Source organism: Bombyx mandarina, chromosome 09 (assembly GCF_030267445.1).
Source record: "Bombyx mandarina strain Sakado chromosome 09, ASM3026744v2".
In the NCBI taxonomy this organism is placed as follows: domain Eukaryota; kingdom Metazoa; phylum Arthropoda; class Insecta; order Lepidoptera; family Bombycidae; genus Bombyx; species Bombyx mandarina.
In genome coordinates, this window is record NC_143216.1 from 9,116,686 (window position 1) to 9,133,956 (window position 17,271).

General features: G+C 38.4%; 2 protein-coding genes across 3 annotated transcripts; both read left to right on the forward strand.

The window, feature by feature from the left end:
* The first annotated feature begins 1,357 nt into the window (after positions 1 to 1,357).
* On the forward strand, positions 1,358 to 3,961 carry LOC114239790 (uncharacterized). 2 transcript variants are annotated; one of them, XM_028170179.2, is made up of 3 exons: positions 1,358 to 1,493; positions 1,692 to 1,869; positions 3,384 to 3,961. In XM_028170179.2, the coding sequence occupies exons 1-3, from the start codon at positions 1,476 to 1,478 to the stop codon at positions 3,572 to 3,574; spliced, it is 387 nt and encodes a 128-aa protein (XP_028025980.2). In that variant the 5' UTR covers positions 1,358 to 1,475; the 3' UTR covers positions 3,575 to 3,961. The 2 variants fall into 2 exon arrangements, with proteins under 2 accessions (XP_028025980.2, XP_089585891.1); XM_089729765.1 differs by having other exon boundaries at positions 1,692 to 1,849; positions 3,382 to 3,961.
* Positions 3,962 to 7,626: 3,665 nt separating this feature from the next.
* On the forward strand, positions 7,627 to 9,927 carry LOC114239809 (bombyxin B-3-like). Its single transcript, XM_028170205.2, has 3 exons — positions 7,627 to 7,708; positions 8,479 to 8,649; positions 9,709 to 9,927. Exons 2-3 carry the CDS (start codon positions 8,490 to 8,492, stop codon positions 9,861 to 9,863), a joined length of 315 nt encoding a protein of 104 aa, XP_028026006.2. The 5' UTR covers positions 7,627 to 7,708; positions 8,479 to 8,489; the 3' UTR covers positions 9,864 to 9,927.
* The last annotated feature ends 7,344 nt before the right edge of the window (positions 9,928 to 17,271 follow it).

A 17,271-nucleotide genomic window follows, 5' to 3' on the forward strand; every position in this document is an offset into this window, starting at 1 on the left:
TTAGCCGATATGTATAATCAGCGCATTCAACAATTAACTTTATGTATTCAGTAAATTAAACATGTACATTTAAATGGAAATCAATTACATAATTACGGTAAAGTGAAGCCTTTTTAACCAAGCATTTATGATTTGTATTTTTCATTTAAAAAAAACAATACAAAACGTAACATATTTAAAATAGAATTTAAACTATTTATAATAAAATATTGTGGTGCAGATTGTTCGCAGTGGGGCGTATTTTAAATGCATCCTACTCATTTCTATTGGGTGGGTGAAACTGTGATACAATATTATATGAACATCGACCTCATCTATCAAGACGGGTGATTCTGATGTCTATGGGCTCTGGTCACCGGTTAACACTTGGCGGTGATTTCGTTCACCCATCTATATACATTAAAAAATATTATTGTGGAGCTCTTCCTCGCGTAAAAGTATCTGAGCAACATTGCAGTCATTCGATTTAAGTCTTATGTATTTAACACTTAAATTCCCTAAAGCCACCCAGAATAGTGTACAAAGCTAGCTAGTACAAGCTAATCTTTTAAAAGTAGTCCAGTTCGTGAATTTACAGTCGCAGTAATAGATATCAAAGCAAGTACGGAGTAAGTTATCGCAGACTGGGTCCTCTGAACTAAGATCTTCTTGCACCGGTCAGTTTCAGGTTTCAGCTAACTATAAGTTCTTGTTTGTACTGGTATTGACTGGTATTGATCTTTATAAACCAATCACTCGGCAACCAAGCCTGCCTATTTCTGCCGTGAAGCGGTAATGCGTTTCGGTTTGAAGCATAGGGCAGACGTTGTAACTATACTGAGACCTTAGAAGTTATATCTTAAGGTGGGTGGCGCATTTACGTTGTAGATGTCTATGGGCTCCAGTAACCAATTAACACCAGGTGGGCTGTGAGCTAGTGTACCCACCTAAGCCATTAAAAAAAAACAACAATTAGTTTTTTTAAAGACTTTGTTGACAGATGAGCATACGCCTCACCTGATGGTTACCGTCATTCATGGACGTTAGCAATGCCAGCCAAGTCGCTGCCTACCATTATAAACGGTTTGGCGGTTTCCAAAATAACAATCATAATATCTTATTACAAATGTTTTCTTAAAAATTTAAATTAATGTGTTAGCTTTTATGTTCCACTAAACAAACTTTGTAAGCGAATGCAGATTATTGAGTTTTCGAAGTTGAATTAAAATAAAACGAACACACTTCCAAGTGTGGCCCGCGCTTTAAGCACCCACTAATAAATCACGTGACATTTTGTTTAGAGGAGCCGTTATCGCATTGCCATGACAATGTTTTGTAAACGCATTTATCGATGTAAACAAGTTTTAAGTAATTCCGTACTCTGGACCATTGGGGGCTATTTTTAGACGTGCTCTCTGATGACAGTTTCATTCATCAGGTAACTTTGATAGGGAGCATTTGTCGAGCCGTCCGCCGATACATCGATACTCTCGAAGATGGGACTTCGATGTTTTGTGGGTTCATTTGATTTGTTTTATAAAATAAAATAAAAACAAAAAAAATTAACTAAAACAAATAAAACTAAACTGAAAAGTTGCTCTAAGTTATATTAAAGTTTTGTCATTTTTTTTCTGAAACTGTAAATTCGTAAGCTGTTAGTTTGTTTCGATATTTAAAAGAAATAAACATTAGTTTTTTTTTCTTTCTTTCAGATATACATAATGTTGATACTCATGAGGAGTAGCACCATTGTGTTCGGCGACAATGCTGAAATGGTGTACAGCATCCACGACAAAGTGACCAGCTGCAGCGGATGGCTCTCCACAATCATCTTCAACTTCTGTAATAACGTTTACAAGATTGTCAAAAGAGATACATCGCTAATGATAGGTTAGCAATTCGTTTATTTTATTACTTGTTTGGTTAGATTGCACGTGTTGATTATCGTCATTTTTGTGCTGTTCTGGTCGATATGCCGGTGCATTTGAGACTTTGAACTGTGGATTCCGATGCCGTCTGTCAGTCAACACGTGCATATGAGCGCGAATAAAATTATTTCGCGTACATCGTCTTTGTCCAATACAACCTTTATAGTTCAAAAGCTTGAATGAAAACCGATTTTGGTCTCAATTCAATAGATCAGTCAGTATTGTCACTACGGTTGCCGGCGTTGAATTTGTGCTAAATCATAAGTAAAGTAATTATTGTAAAGTGCATTTATCTACTGTATAAACTAATTAACTAACTTTGTGTTAGGGTAAAATTTCTGATTAATATATTTAATATGTTTATTGTATTTATGTAAATGTGACATTTATGCATCAATTGTTTAATTTTAGTTTTTATTATCAAGTTATGTACGCCGCGATTATTATTTTGCCTTAGATAACTCTTTTCCACCCGATTGTTTTCTAAAAGAGATCGCTCTTAGCGATAAGGCCATTGTGCTTTTGTATTTAGTGTTTTGCATGTTGATTTTCTATAGGTGTATAGATACATACATATTCAATTAGGTCTCGGCTTAAGTTTAAATTTCACCAATGTCGCGAAGTATGGGATTATATTGATGACAGAGCGGTATTCTGAAATAAAAATACACTAGAAGTAAACTTAACAAGTACTTACTTACTTACTTTTTACGAGAGCTACACCGTTCTCATATATGTTAAGTTTTAAGCCACGTTCTTTTGTTGTCGCCTGTCACCACTGAATACTGCACGAAATCGTTTTTCTTTTTGGAAAACAATAAATTGTATATTTGGTTACTTATACAAAGGTGTGTTGTTGACCAAATTAGATACGTCTATTAATCCGGGCCAATTTAATGTGATTTCCTTTCTAATCACGGTTTTCCTATAATTTTTTTTGAGTTCACTCAATTAAAATAACTTATTCTAGTACATTTTAAAACCTATATAATGATATTACGCACAGTAATTCAGGATAGATTCATGAGTAATTTTACTTACTGTAAAGACTGATGATTATGTATTAAAGATATAATAAAACATTTTGTGTACGTTCAGTTGAGACTATGAGTACATCAACTATTTTAATAAATTCCCGAGTCACGTCTCCTATTTTAATCCTGAAATTCGCTTAGCTGCAAATTTTCAAATATTTCATTCACTACCAAAATATTATGCGTTAACATTTTTATTTATTTAGTTTCGGGCCTTAAAAAGTCGATCGAGATTTTAGCGTACGTACCATAAATATTTATGAGGCTAATATTATATATTCTGACGAATGAAGATGTATATTAAATGTGAACAATGATGTTCAAATAAATCAATAAAACTTATATAATCTAGTAGGTTAACTTACAAATTTGAATTACGATTTGATTAAAATAGTAAAAATTAAAAGAAAAATCTGTTTTTATGTTGTTATTGTTTTTACAGAAAAAATGGCGCCTAAAGATCTACAACAAGACACGACCAAGCAACGGCTTCTCGTTGAAGGAAAATGGCGGCGTGTTCGTAGACAGGTCGCGAATGAATGTTGCTTACGATCTTGCACTGTCGCTGAGCTCATCAGGTACTGTCCGGACGACGCTCTGCTCGTGCAGGAACATCCTGAAATCTTCTATTGATCTATCAATGTTTCATTTTTTCAAAAGATTTCATTAAATTGTATCTTGAGACGTAAAAGTGAATTAATTGGCTCAAGTTCAGCTATGACAAATCTAAATTAAACATCACCTATCAATTGCTCTCGGATTTTCGCAAATCATAAATATTTTGGGAAATTAATGAATACAGACATTTTAAAATCTCGTGTTACTTCTATTTCTATATACTATATACTAATTGTAAATGCTTTTTTGGTGGGCCATAAACAACAATGTAATTTGAAAATAAAAATCATAAAGATTTTCATCAATCTAACTGAATGTTATTTAACCGTGTAAGTACAATGTACTGAATAGCAAGGTATTACTACTAAATTAAGCTGTAAATACAATATTTAATCCCAATAACATTGTTTCATTAAATTCTATTATCGAATTTCGAACAATAATTAGTAATGACTAGTGGTCGCTCAGTTGTGGAAATTTGATTTTAATCAGTTATACAACAAGATTTATTTTAGATTGATTTTATTCATCAAAATTTATAAGTCTCGTACAAAAAAAAAACTTCTTCTTCATCTTGCCCTTCTCCCACATAATTAGGGTTCGGCGCAGCATGTTCTCTAACCAAACCAGAATAGGGGTTTGGCATGTGCTTTACAGTTGGTCGTCTTTCTGACGTCAACCCTACTTAAGTTCTATCTTCAAATATTCATTACGATGTGCTTAGGGAAGGATTTTTTTTGATTGCATGATTGGCATTTTATTAAAATTCAGAATTTTCAAATACCTAAATAAATAACACTACGTAACTTTGATGGACATGATCTGCCAAGTAGTCCCGCAAAACGGAGCTACTTGGCAGTTGCAGTCGCCAATTCTCTCCAACTGCTGCTACGGTTCAAAAGCATCACTTATGCCCCGCCTCCCATCAACCGGAACAGCTGGGTCGCATTGTCAGCGCATACGACTGTAACCACTACATCTATGGCTAATCGGCTGCGCCCGACCGTAGTGCAAGCTGCCTTCGTCTACTACTTATCGTCGAGCTAAGACCGTGGGCGACTCCCTGGGGGGAACTCGGTCGAGCCGTTTCCCTTTTCTGATCCCATCCTATGAACGATGCTCCTCGCCGCTGGCAAACGGATGCCCGCGAGAACTTTTCCCCACGAGTTTGACTTACTGAGCGGCGGGTTGTAGCCATCAAATAAGACATGCCTCCCCCGCAGCCTGAAGATCGCCTGCCCCACTGCGGTTTGATAACTTGATGGCGCTACGCTGGAGGCCCTACAAATAAATACGACCCCACAAACCTGGGTGGCTTAACCCAGTGACCCGTTTGTAGTGGCAAACGGCGACGATAACACAAAAACAGCCCCTCACCTGAAATGGTTACCCCGGTACATGTGCATGGGAGTCCACGTGGAAGACTATACGGTCGTGACCTTATAGAGCCACACTATGACCCATCTAAGCACTGTGGTGCTGCGTCGTTCGTTACGCATGAACGCGGTCAAGGTGATACAAGGTTATCACACTACCTTCGACAACGAGATAAAAAGAACTAGATACACCAAGATCCTGAACATCAAATAGCTTTGAAAGATAGCCATCATCCTGCTTATTTTGAGGCGAAGCAGTCATGCAATATTGTTAGAATAGTGAGAAAGCTGTTATACGATTTCGACCTCAAGATAGGAACCAACATTACCGCCATGATATCTACGGGCTCGTTCACCCATCTATCCAAAAAAAGATTCTGTCTGTGACAGGCCTGCAGTCGATTTTGTTATTAAGCACGTATAGTAACTGAACTTAGGAGATTACTTGTTAAAACTGATCGTATTGTATCTAGCAGTATTGAAATTGTCAACCGGAGCAAGCTTAGGCAGTTTATCCCAGTGTAACTTTAAAAATGCGAATGTTTTCGTACATAAGTAAAAAAAGAAAATTTATTGTGTAATATCGTGTGGTTAGGTTAAAAAAGCGGTTACTTTATTACTCCGCAGTGAATGGAAGTGGGGTCTCAAAGGGTCATTTATTTCGTTTTTTTTTGGAATACAGAACAGGACTATGGTATGTATGTAATTAACATTTATTTTTTGAATTGTTGTGAATGTGGAAATCGATTTTTTCCACTTCGATTGCATTGTCTGTAGTTACTATACAGGCTGTACTGAAGAAGTTCTTTAAAAAGAAGACAAGTTAAGATTTCGAGGTCTTACAAATTAAGAGGTTTTAAAATTTATTATTATATTTAAATAAACAGGACAGTACAGGTTATAAAAACTAACGAACTCACAGCCCACCTGGTGTTAAGTTGTTACCGTAGCCCATAGACATCTACAACGTAAATGCCACCATCCACCTTGAGATATGAGTTCTAAGGTCTCAGTATATGTAGTTATAAACGCTGCCCCGCCCTTCAAACCGAAACACATTACTGCTTCACGGCTGAAAAAAGCAGGGTGGTGGTACTTACCCGCGTGGACTCACAAGAGGTCCCACCACCAGTAATTACCCAAATTTTAATTTTGCGGGTTTGATTTTTATTACACGATATTATTCCTTTACCGTGGAAGTTAATCCTGAACATTTGTCAAGTACGTATTTCATTAGAAAGATTGGTATCCGCCTCCGGGATTCGAACACGGATGCATCGCTAAATATTAATTCACAATATATGGAACTACTAAAAGCATGGTACTTATTTTACTGGCTTATGAGTCCACTATTGGGTACCAGCATCTGGTTCTGCTGTGTAACAGTTACGCTTTCTGATTTGAAAAGTGGGGCAGTCATTTTGCAATATATCTCCACCCTTCAAACCGAAACGCATTACTGCTTCACGGTTGAAATAGGCAGGGTGGTGGTACCTCCCGCGCGGATTCACAAGAGGTTCGGTAGGCAGCGGCTTGGCTCTGCCCCTGGCATTGCTGAAGTCCATGGGCGACGGTAACCACTCACCATCAGGTGGGCCGTATGCTCGTCTGCCTACAAGGGCAATAAAAAAAAAAGTAAAAAAAAAGAAAGGTTACGGGTTCTACGTGGCGCACTGAAGTAATTATGTCGATTTCTGTTACTAACGCCCGGATTTCGTAACTTTGCCTTCTTTTGTTTGTTAATGTATGTACTGGGTAAGAAGATCGAAGAGAGAAGTCGAAAATAAATACTTTAATGCACCACGTATGGCATCGGTAACCCACATGGCAGTCAACGTGTTAATTTAAAATAGGCACATTTCCGTAATCATCCCATCCTTAAACGGAATTAATGGACTGTTAAATACTGCCTGCCTCATGTCACTTCGATTTCCGAATATATTAAGTATGAATAAATTACTGACTAAAACAATTATTCCCAAAAATTACTGAAGACACATGCTTTTGTGAGCAATTTAGAATAAGCGCTTGATATGACAGCTAACAACTTAGTGTATAGAAGATAGCGATGCTTTATAGTATTATGAACTAACAATAAATCCGCTTTTCGCATAGAATACAATCAAACAAGCTTTTCATATATTTCTTTTTTTGAACGGGATTGAGTCGCGCTTAACCCATATTTGTGTTTATCAAATAAAAAAACGATCAATATTAGTTTGTCCAGAACTTTGTCAACCACTGATGCGATCGTCCTTTCTTTGCCTGCACGTTCACAGTAACGTTATGACAAAAAAGAAGTCTTAACTGTGACACTTTAAAGTTCATTATCGCCTTAATAGCTTTCTATCAATGGTGATCTGAATTGGCTTGTGATAACTGATTCAAATACTTATTGAGCGACAAAGTAATTTCTCCTGCCGGTTTTAAAAAAAGTTGTAAAAGGAATCGACGATAGAAATCCAGCGGGCTTGTTTTTTTGATACTGACTGCTGTACCTCGGTATTGATATCAGATTTAAAGTTGTCAGTCAATGCTTATGACACCCATGATACAGGAGGAAAACCTAGCTCCATGCTTTTGATTGTGCACAAAAAAAACATTTAAGTTAAAATTTTACTCAGTAATCATTACCGAGGTTTTCCGCTCGCTTATGTAATATCAACGCCGCTTTCATTTTCTCCAAAATAGTATATAAGCATGGGATACTCACCTGAAATTATCACACATCTTTAATCTTCCCATTGTTCCACATCGGAGATCATAATACAAGGTAAAATAATATAATTACTTTTAAATTTATGAATGTTTTAAATGTAATTTGACTGACTCGGTGTTGAAGTAGTTACGCCTTCAGAGGTGTAACTACTCTACTAACTCTACAGCTACTACAGTCAGCTATTGTGCCGAGGATCGTGGTACGGTCATCGTCCTCGTCGAACCCGTCCCTGACGACGAAGGGCTCAGCGATTAAGCCAACCCACAGACACAGCCCACTGAGTTTCTCGCCAGATCTTCTTAGTGGGTCGCGCTTCCGATTCGGTGGTAGATTCCGCGAAGCACTGCTCTTCCTAGGGTTAGTGTTAGCAACAACGTCAGGTTTGAGCCCCGTGAGCTCACCTACTAGTTAAGGTTACGCTGAAGTGGTCTCTCAAGCCCATCGGCTTAGGTAGGAAAAACAAAAAAGAGGTCATGGGTTCGATTCCCACACCAAGCAAACATTCGTGTGATTAACAAGTTTGTTTTCTCTTTGTCTGGGTGCTTATTATCTGTATGTGTTTATATTTAAACGTATAAAAGTATATATGTCAGTTTCTGGTATCATAAATACAGGGAATCCTAATTTGGGGTCGGGTGATCGTGCGTGATTTGATTCCAGTTATTTATTTATTTAATTATTACGTTACATTACTGTCAACTACATTCATTGAAGTCATTTTTTTTGGGTTATTTAAAGTAACGGGGGTAGGTAGGTAAATTAAAAAACTAATAGTCCTATATATTGTTCAACGATCACTCGAATCTCCCTTTGTGCTGTTTCAGAGATTTTTAACATGAAATTCACGGTGATGATAGTGCTGATGGCGTTAGCTTACGTCACAGCGCACAAGGAAGCAGTCACTCTGTGTGGACGGAACCTTGCAAACGCAAGGGTTGCAGTGTGTTATGGAGCAGAATACGTTGATAAACGGACATCGGGAAACACATTATTCGGTAAGCAAAAGCTAGTAACAACAACGTCTACTCTTGATGTTTTATTAATATTCAAAAGAATATTCGAAGAACGTAGATTGATAGATTCGTAGATTGCCCTCATAATTATTTTACGTACAGTGATGAAAGCTTTAAGCGATCCAGAAATAAAAATATGTTAATTGTTTGATTTGTGTATTATATAAGTCGAAATACCAGAGAAAATGAGGCGGTCGTGGCCTAACGGATAAGACGTCCGGTGCGTTCGTGTTGAGCGATGCACCGGTGTTCGAATCTCAGGCGGGTACCAATTTTTGTAATGAAATACGTACACAACAAATGTTCACGAAGCAGTCATGCGTTTCGGTTTGAAGGGTGGGGCAGCCGTTGTGACTATACTTGAGACCTTAGAGCTTATATCTCAGGGTGGGTGGCGTATTTACGTTGTGGATGTCTATGGGCTCCAGTAACACCAGGTGGGCTGTGAGCTCCTCCACCCATCTAAGCAATAAAAAATAAAATAAAATAAAACTACTATGACTAACTAAGAGATATTGGACGAAGAGCGTCTTGTGAGCTCAGTTGTGTTAGGTACCACTGTCCTGCCTATTATTATAAGATTGGGACAGCTGAAGTAGACCTCATGTCTCAAGGTCGGTCACAATATTTACGTGTTTTCTATTCCTCCGGTAACGATTTAATTTCAGGTGGTCGGTGAGCTAGTTCACTTAACTATGTAATAAAAAAAATATTATAGTTTCGTAAGAACTTTACACAAAACGTATTTTATTAGTATTTTTATTCGTTTTTGTATTTTAGTCGTTTGGATTTCATTTAGAATAGCCAACATAAGTTATATTTAATTACACTGAATCATGTTATAAGTTAATCGAAAACTCTGAATTCAATTTAAGCATGTTTCTAATAAACTAGAAAAACTGTCACAGCTGCTGTTAATATAGTACTTGGATGTTTAATTAACTTTGAAATTATATTTTTTTAATGAAGTTTAATTTCGACTTACTGCAGAATTATGAAACTGATTTTCAAATTTTATAATTAAACACACTATTTTAACAGATGATTTCGAAGATGTAGACCTGCACGGCGATTGGCCCTGGACTGGCCGTCGAGGCGCCCTCTCCGCTGACTGGACCCGCTACAAGCGCCAAGGAATCGTCAACGAATGCTGTTTCAAGCCATGCACCACCGACGTACTCTTGAAATATTGTTAAATATTAACCAAATTATTGTTGAAAAAAAAAGAAACTTAAAATATATTTCACGATGATTACCTAATCTGAGTATTTATTCTTTTTGCACTAAGCCAATGTGCTTTATTCTGGATATTGGATAGGTGGCCTACATACACAACGTGATATCGTGCTGTAGTCTCAGAACGGGGATGGCAATTTTAAATTGAAACCTTAAGTGTAGCCGCCACAGCCTTTAAATCGGTCCTTTAAAACAAATGCGCAAGTTTTTTTTTTCCTTCTTCTCGACGGGAGAATGAAATTGTAATGCTATTTCGTAATACTGACCTTCAAATTTAAGAAAATAAGTAGAAGTAAATTAGAAAACAAACCACTTAAATGAAAACTCTTTAATCTCGTGTGTATCTCACACAAGACGTTACAATACGACGCTTGAAAGGCAAAAGTGACTAAGCGACAATGCGTAAACTTTACAGTAGACTAATTTAAAGTTGAAATTAATTTAAAATATACATGAGAAATACCTGAAAAAAATTATATTTTAACGAATCTAGCTGTAGGATTTAAATGATGTTAATAGACCTAGAATTTTTTTTTTTTTTTGCGCATCGAGTATGTTTATTTCCTATCATTTATGTACAAAGCAGTTATTGTCGCTTAGTCAGGTTTGCCTTTCAAGCGTCGAATAGATAAATAGTAGTACGTAATAAAAAAAAAATCTTGCCTAGATGGGTAGACGAGCTCAAAGCTCACCTGGTGTTAAGTGGTTACTGGAACCCATAAACATCTACGACGTAAATGCGCCACCCACCCTGAGATATAAGTTCCAAGGTCTCAGTATAGTTAGTTACAACGCTTGCCCCACCATTCAAACCGAATCGCATTACTGCTTCACGGCAGAAATAGGCGGAGTGGTGGTACCTACCCGTGCCGAATCACAAGAGGTCCTAGCACCAGTAAATATTTGTTGCGGTTGTTGTAATAATAATTGTTGCGGTTTTGTTCGTCTTCATCGTAGAAGTCATAGTGCTAAGTACGAATTTCCATAGAAAAACGAGTGGGTATCTAAATGCGAAATTTAAATATCGGCAAAGTCGCACCCTTCGATGCGAGCACAGTAGGCATCTTATGATTTAGCTACGACGACTCAAATAATTATTATTCTATTTTCGTCACAAAGCAGTCTGAGTTCTGTATCGAAAGATAGGATAATCGTTATTATAATGCTATAAAAAATTCCGAGCTCATTTTTTACACTGTGGGTTCCGGTGACTATTTAACACTAGACGGATCAAGAGTTCGTTTGCTTAACTACGAATGCGTATCTCATTATCAGCTTGTTCATTGTTCTCAATTTAAAACTGCCTATCTCGAACATAGGCTATCGCCCAGAAATTTAAACCTTATGTCTCAAGATGGGAGGTCGCATTCACGTTGTGATGTCTCTGAGCTTGCATAGCTACTATCGAGAGAGCTCGATCACCAAAGAATGTATTAGCCAGTGAAGTCAAGGAAAGGATTTAAAACCTTACTAGTGCTCTGATATGCCATTTTTTTAGTGCTTAGATGGGTGGACGAGCTCACGGCTCACCTCGTGTTAAGCGGTTACTGGAACCCATACCTACGACGTAAATGCGCCACCCACCTTGAGATATCAGTTCCGAGATCTCAGTATAGTTACAGTTACAGCCATATCTCATGAAAAGGCATTTGAAGGGAGCTGAACTTCATCAAAAAAACATACAAGTATTATCACGTACTTTATTCACCATTCATAAAATTATGTTACACAAACAATTGTATTACTAAACTATGCGAGTTACAAACAATATTATGTAAAAGCTCGGAGTGTTCAGTTTTTGGGCCGACGACCACATAGACCAGTGATCCAGCCCGTGTTCTGGTCACAAACTCGGAGACAAATCTGCGAATGATCAAATTATATATACATACATCCATATACAATATCTAACAGCTAACAACAACAACTAACAAAAGCCAAACGCATTTTGGATCAAGATTAATGTAATTTTAATTCAACCAATGCCATAACCGAATTTAATTAATGTGTGATTGCACATTTCACAACGCCCTCCAAACCGCCAGAGACAAGAATAGATGGAGAAAGATAGTGCTTGCGAAGGATGGTAGGATACAAAAGGGTGGTCACGACCCTCAGCAATGAGGAATACGATGTAAGGAGGAGGAATTTAACCAAATACATCAATCGTCACGCCTCACACTTCTAAGTGGATTGTCCTAAGTGAGCGTTAAGGTAAGTAATTTCGTATGATCACAATAATTGTAATCCGATTAATGAAGTAAATAGAACTATTGAGTATCTCTAAAGTTGGTCAAGATTCAAGAGTGAGAGCAGTTAACTAAAAAGGGTTGAAATAATAATTCATCCCCAAAGGTATTATTGCTTCAGGTCTCCTTAGTGCTTATTTATTTTGTTTTCATAGAACTAGAGTTATCGATGATTGCCTTTTGTCCTTAAAAACGTTCAGCCTTGGATAAATTTTAGAGCAAATATTTTTTTAAATCATTCCATTACCGATCGATATATACTATTGCCACGTCTCTCCATCCATTTTCAAATTAAGCTTTACATGAATTACGAATATAACGAAAATGGTCTAATTTTTTTCTGCTTTTGTAAATGTCAAATTGTACGTAAGTGTTTTTGGGAAGTTTTTCCTTTAGATTCCTCGCCGGATGTTATGAATGCTATTTTATTTATTTATTATAAGGATGGACGAACTCATGTCCCACCTGGTGTTAATTAAAACTATCAATCATTCAAGTCTACGCACTCACAGTAGCAGCAAAAGAAGAAGATATTTCTTATTTTTATGAGACAGTCAAAAGGGCTAGGAAGTCAGGGCATAAAGACTATATCATAATGGGCGACTTCGATGCTAAGATAGGTAAACCAAGACACGAGGAATTCTTGGTTACAGAACCATTTGGTCTTGGTACAAGAAATGAAATAGGCCAAAAATTGATAGATTTCGCTCTAGAAACTAAGACTGCAATAATGAACACATACTATTATAAGAAACCAAACCGCAGAAGGACATGGCGTTCAGCAGGTGACAAATATAAAAATGAGATCGATTACATTCTATTTAGCATACCACAGAAGTTTCATAATGTGGAAGTTCTAAATATCAACTACCCATCAGACCACCGGCCAGTGAGAGCAACTATGTCTCTTGAAAAAATAAAAATATCCAGGACTAGATACAAGACCAAGCAGTGTGCGAATCTAAAATACGAAAGCGAAATACTCCGATTCAGATAAAATCTCCAATTCCACCTGTTACGTGCCGATGACCAGAACTTAAAAGATGCTGATAATGTACAGACCCAATACAACAAAATAATCAATGCCATCTCGAGAAGCCTAGAAGAAACGCACAAGGAACACAATTCGAACAAGCACAAAAAAATATCGCTACGCACAGAAAAACTCATGACTAGAAGAAAAGAATTACAGAAGACTAAAAACAAAACCAGAAGTATAAGAAACGAAATATCAGCTTTATACAAACTCATTAGCAAGTATATCAGGCAAGATTACGCCAAATACAGACAGGATACCATAACTAGGCACTTACAAGTTTCAGGCAGCACAAAAAAGTCTTATAAAGAGCTAACACAAAATAAAACTTGGATCGAAGGACTTAAAACATCAGGAAAACAATCTATAATAATAAACCGCAATGATATCATTAATATGGTCACTGAATTTTATAAATCACTATACAGTAAAAATACACCCTCATATGTAGACATAACACCAAGCAATAATATATCAAACAACGAAAAGGTACAACCAATCTAGAATCTGAACTTATCGCAGCAATAAAAAACCTGAAAACCGACAAAAGCCCAGGCCCAGATGGCATTCCAAACGACGCTTTAAAGACAGCTGACAGAATATTAGCACCACCTGTGGCAAAATTATTTAACCAGATATTAGAAAGTGCTGAGATCCCCATCCAATGGACACAATCAAATATCATTTTAATCTATAAAAAAGGAGATCCAAAGGACATAACAAATTACAGGGCTATTAGTTTACTGTCTTGTTTCTATAAACTCTTTTCGTCAATTATAAACAACAGAATCAGTGATTCGCTAGAGAAAAATCAACCAATTGAACAAGCAGGATTCAGAAAAGGTTTTTCTACAGTGGACCACATTCACACCTTGGAACTTTTGATAGAAAAATACCAAGAAAAACAGAGAACACTATACATTGCATACATAGACTACTAAAAGGCATTTGACACTGTGTCACATGATAGTGTATGGAAGTCGCTAAAAAACCAAGGGAATGATAAATATATACAGATAAATTAAAAACATTTATAAAACTAATACAAGTAGAATAAAACTAGAATCTATAGGCTCAAGATTTCCTATCAAAAGAGGTGTAAGACAGGGAGACCCCATGTACCCAAAAATTTTCATTGCCATACTTGAAACAATATTTAGACAGCTAGATTGGAAAAACCTCGGCTTAAATATTGAAGGTAAATAAATATCTGACTCATCTCCACTTTGCAGACTTAGTAGTGCTGGCAGAATCAGGTTCAGAACTTCAATACATGGTCGAGTCTCTCCACAGAGCCAGCATTAAAGTAGGCTTAGAAATGAATACAACAAAAACTATGGTAATGACAAATAGTGCTAGAAAGAAAATAACAGTCGGAAACGAACTATTGAAATACACAGACTATATTTACTTAGGAAAACAGATCAGCTTTGAAAGAAAAGCAATGAGATGGAGATTGGAAGAAAAATCCAATTCACCTGGAACAAGTACTGGAATTTACGTGAAGTATTTCAAAGCACGTTGCCAATATACTTAAAAATCAAGGTTCTGAATTCCTGCATTCTACCATGTTTGACCTATGGCTGCCAAACTTGGAAGTTTACATCAAAGGCCAATAATCTAATAGTAAGCTGCCAACGAGGAATGGAGCGAAGAATATAAGACAGATTCATAAAATCAGACACACAAAAATTAGAGAAAAAATCTATAGATGCTCTCGAATATGCCAGAAACTTGAAGTGAAAATGGGCTGGTCATGTAGCCAGACTTAAGGACCAGAGATGGACTGCAAGAATAAGTGCATGGAAAGGGCCACAAGGGAAAGAAAAAAGGGTCGCCCGATATCAAAATGGGAGGACGATATAAAAGCTATTGCTGGCCCTCGATGGATACAGGTAACTCAAAATAGAATCAAATGGAAGGACTTGGAGGAGGCCTTCACCATGTTGAATGGGTTTCTGCCAAACATAAGTGAAGAGAAATAAAATTTATTAAATACCTATTTACTTTGTATTTTAGCAGGAAATAAAAGGCTTTTTACTTTTATTTATAATTATTTATTTGTGGGTATGTAAAGATTTGCATTCTAAGGAGTCAGTGGTGGTCCACACGAGACGGAACCGTAGTGCGGTTAGTAAAGTCGTGTATGGGTAATGAGATCAGACTATGTTTATTAATAATAAAAAAAAACCATAGAATAGTTATCTATAAGAATTGACAAAATGAATACATACATATTTAGCGACAGCTACTTTTTTATTTGTTATAAAATACATCCTATACTGACGTTAGAGTTTTATTTATTTATTTTTCCTACCTAAGCTGATAGTCTTGTGAACCTATTTCAGCGTAGCCTTAGCTAGTAGGTGAGCTCACGGGGCTCAAATCGGAGTGATGCTAACACTGACCCTAGTAAGAGCAGTGCTTCGCAGAATTATCATTGGATCGGAAACGTGACCCACTGAGAAGATTCGACGAGAAACTCAGTGGGTTAATTCGCTCGTCGAGCCCTTCGTCGCAAGCGACGGGTTCAACGAAGACGTTGACTGGGCGTTACAGTAATTAACATAGTTTTGTAAAAAATGTTCCTAATTTGGTTCCGAAAAACGGAGCTATTCACGAAAACGATTTCAATACCCGCTGCCCAATGAACGCTATAAATAAACCTTTCCGTTAAATAAGAATTTATGAGTTTGGACACAACTTTACATAATTGAAAAAAACCTTCAAAATGAAAAAAAGATTATTCTGGATAAGTCTTGTAGCCGTGAGGACGCATAATTGGCTCTCTTCGACACATTTCACATTTCGCTGAAATAGCCTCTCAAGGCTAACTAACAATGCTTCGCCCTAACGTGTAGGTGAGTTCACGGGGCTCAAACCGGAGTGTTGCTAACACTGCGCGCGTGACAGTTACGGGAAGAACGTCCGTATAATTGACAGTTATGGCACTGACTAGGTGTGCCTTTCTTGTGTGGGGCTTCGACGGCAATTCCGGAAAGCCTACAGACCGTTCGTATGCTGAATATTTGCTTACCCTCAGGGGTAGGCTGGAGGGCGACGAGAACCATGTTGTATGGCTCCCTTCCGCGGCCTCTGTGCATGCGGTTACTGGTAGTTAACTGGTAGGCCTTGTTCGAGAAGGTCGGCCTTGACGAGCTCCGCATCCAAATCTTTAGGGATGCCACGTATGACGGCACGGAGTTCGCGCTCCTCCTGGAGCGTATACGTATGGAAACTTATACGCTCCTTACGGAGGTAAGAAGAGAGAGCCCTATGGTCGTCGGGTGTTTGAACCTTAATTTGAATGCCGTTCGCGAGATTACGGGCATTCGTGAAATTGATATTTTTGGCCTTAAGGGCCAGGCAAACTCGATCCCAAGTTGCCTTCTCTTGAAGCATAACCGGAGGAGGGGTCTGGGTTTTATTTCGTGCCACCGGACGCGGCGTCGGAGTGGCACGGGCTCGGGGCGCAACGGGAGTCTGAGGGCGGGGGCGAGACGCGTTCGCGGCTTTGCCAATTTTAGCGGCCGCGGGAGCTCGAGACTCCGCGGCACGCTTCTTACCCTTTTGTACCAGGGTGAATCCATTCGTCGATAAGGCGGGGGCGAGGTCGACCTCCATGTCCTAGTCAGAGTCGGAGCACGAGGAGGCGGACGCAGGTGATCTACGAGCAAGTGTAGGTGTTTTAGAGGGCGCGACGGAGGCCGCGGATGATCGCTCAGCTGAAACGGTGGCCATGGTGGACGACGCAGCAGCTTTACTCGCCAGTATAGGCGACACGGGAGCGGCAGGCACGACGGAAGCTGCGGTGCTCGATGCAGAAGCTTTGCACGCAGGTACAGGCGACGCAGGAGCAGAGAGCACGGCGGAGTCCTCGAGAGGGCTCGCAGTGTGATTAGCCTTGAAGGTCAGAAACTCTGAGGCGAACTGTGGGTAGCGAAGTCGGAGGAACTCCGCAAATACAGCGTCCATGATCGCTGAGTGCCCAGGTGGGGCGGCCCCGGGTCTTAAAAACACTCGCCTTGCGGCGAGGCCCCAACTTCTCGGACCTGAGCGGTTCTATTGAACGCAGGTGGCGAT

Coding starts and splice junctions, on each gene's coding strand:
- LOC114239809 (XM_028170205.2), top strand. CDS start 8,490: ATGAAATTCACGGTGATGATAGTGCTGATGGCGTTAGCTTACGTCACA. Junction 8,650..9,708: donor ATCGGGAAACACATTATTCG/GTAAGCAAAAGC, acceptor CTATTTTAACAG/ATGATTTCGAAGATGTAGAC.
- LOC114239790 (XM_028170179.2), top strand. Junction 1,870..3,383: donor AGATACATCGCTAATGATAG/GTTAGCAATTCG, acceptor TTGTTTTTACAG/AAAAAATGGCGCCTAAAGAT.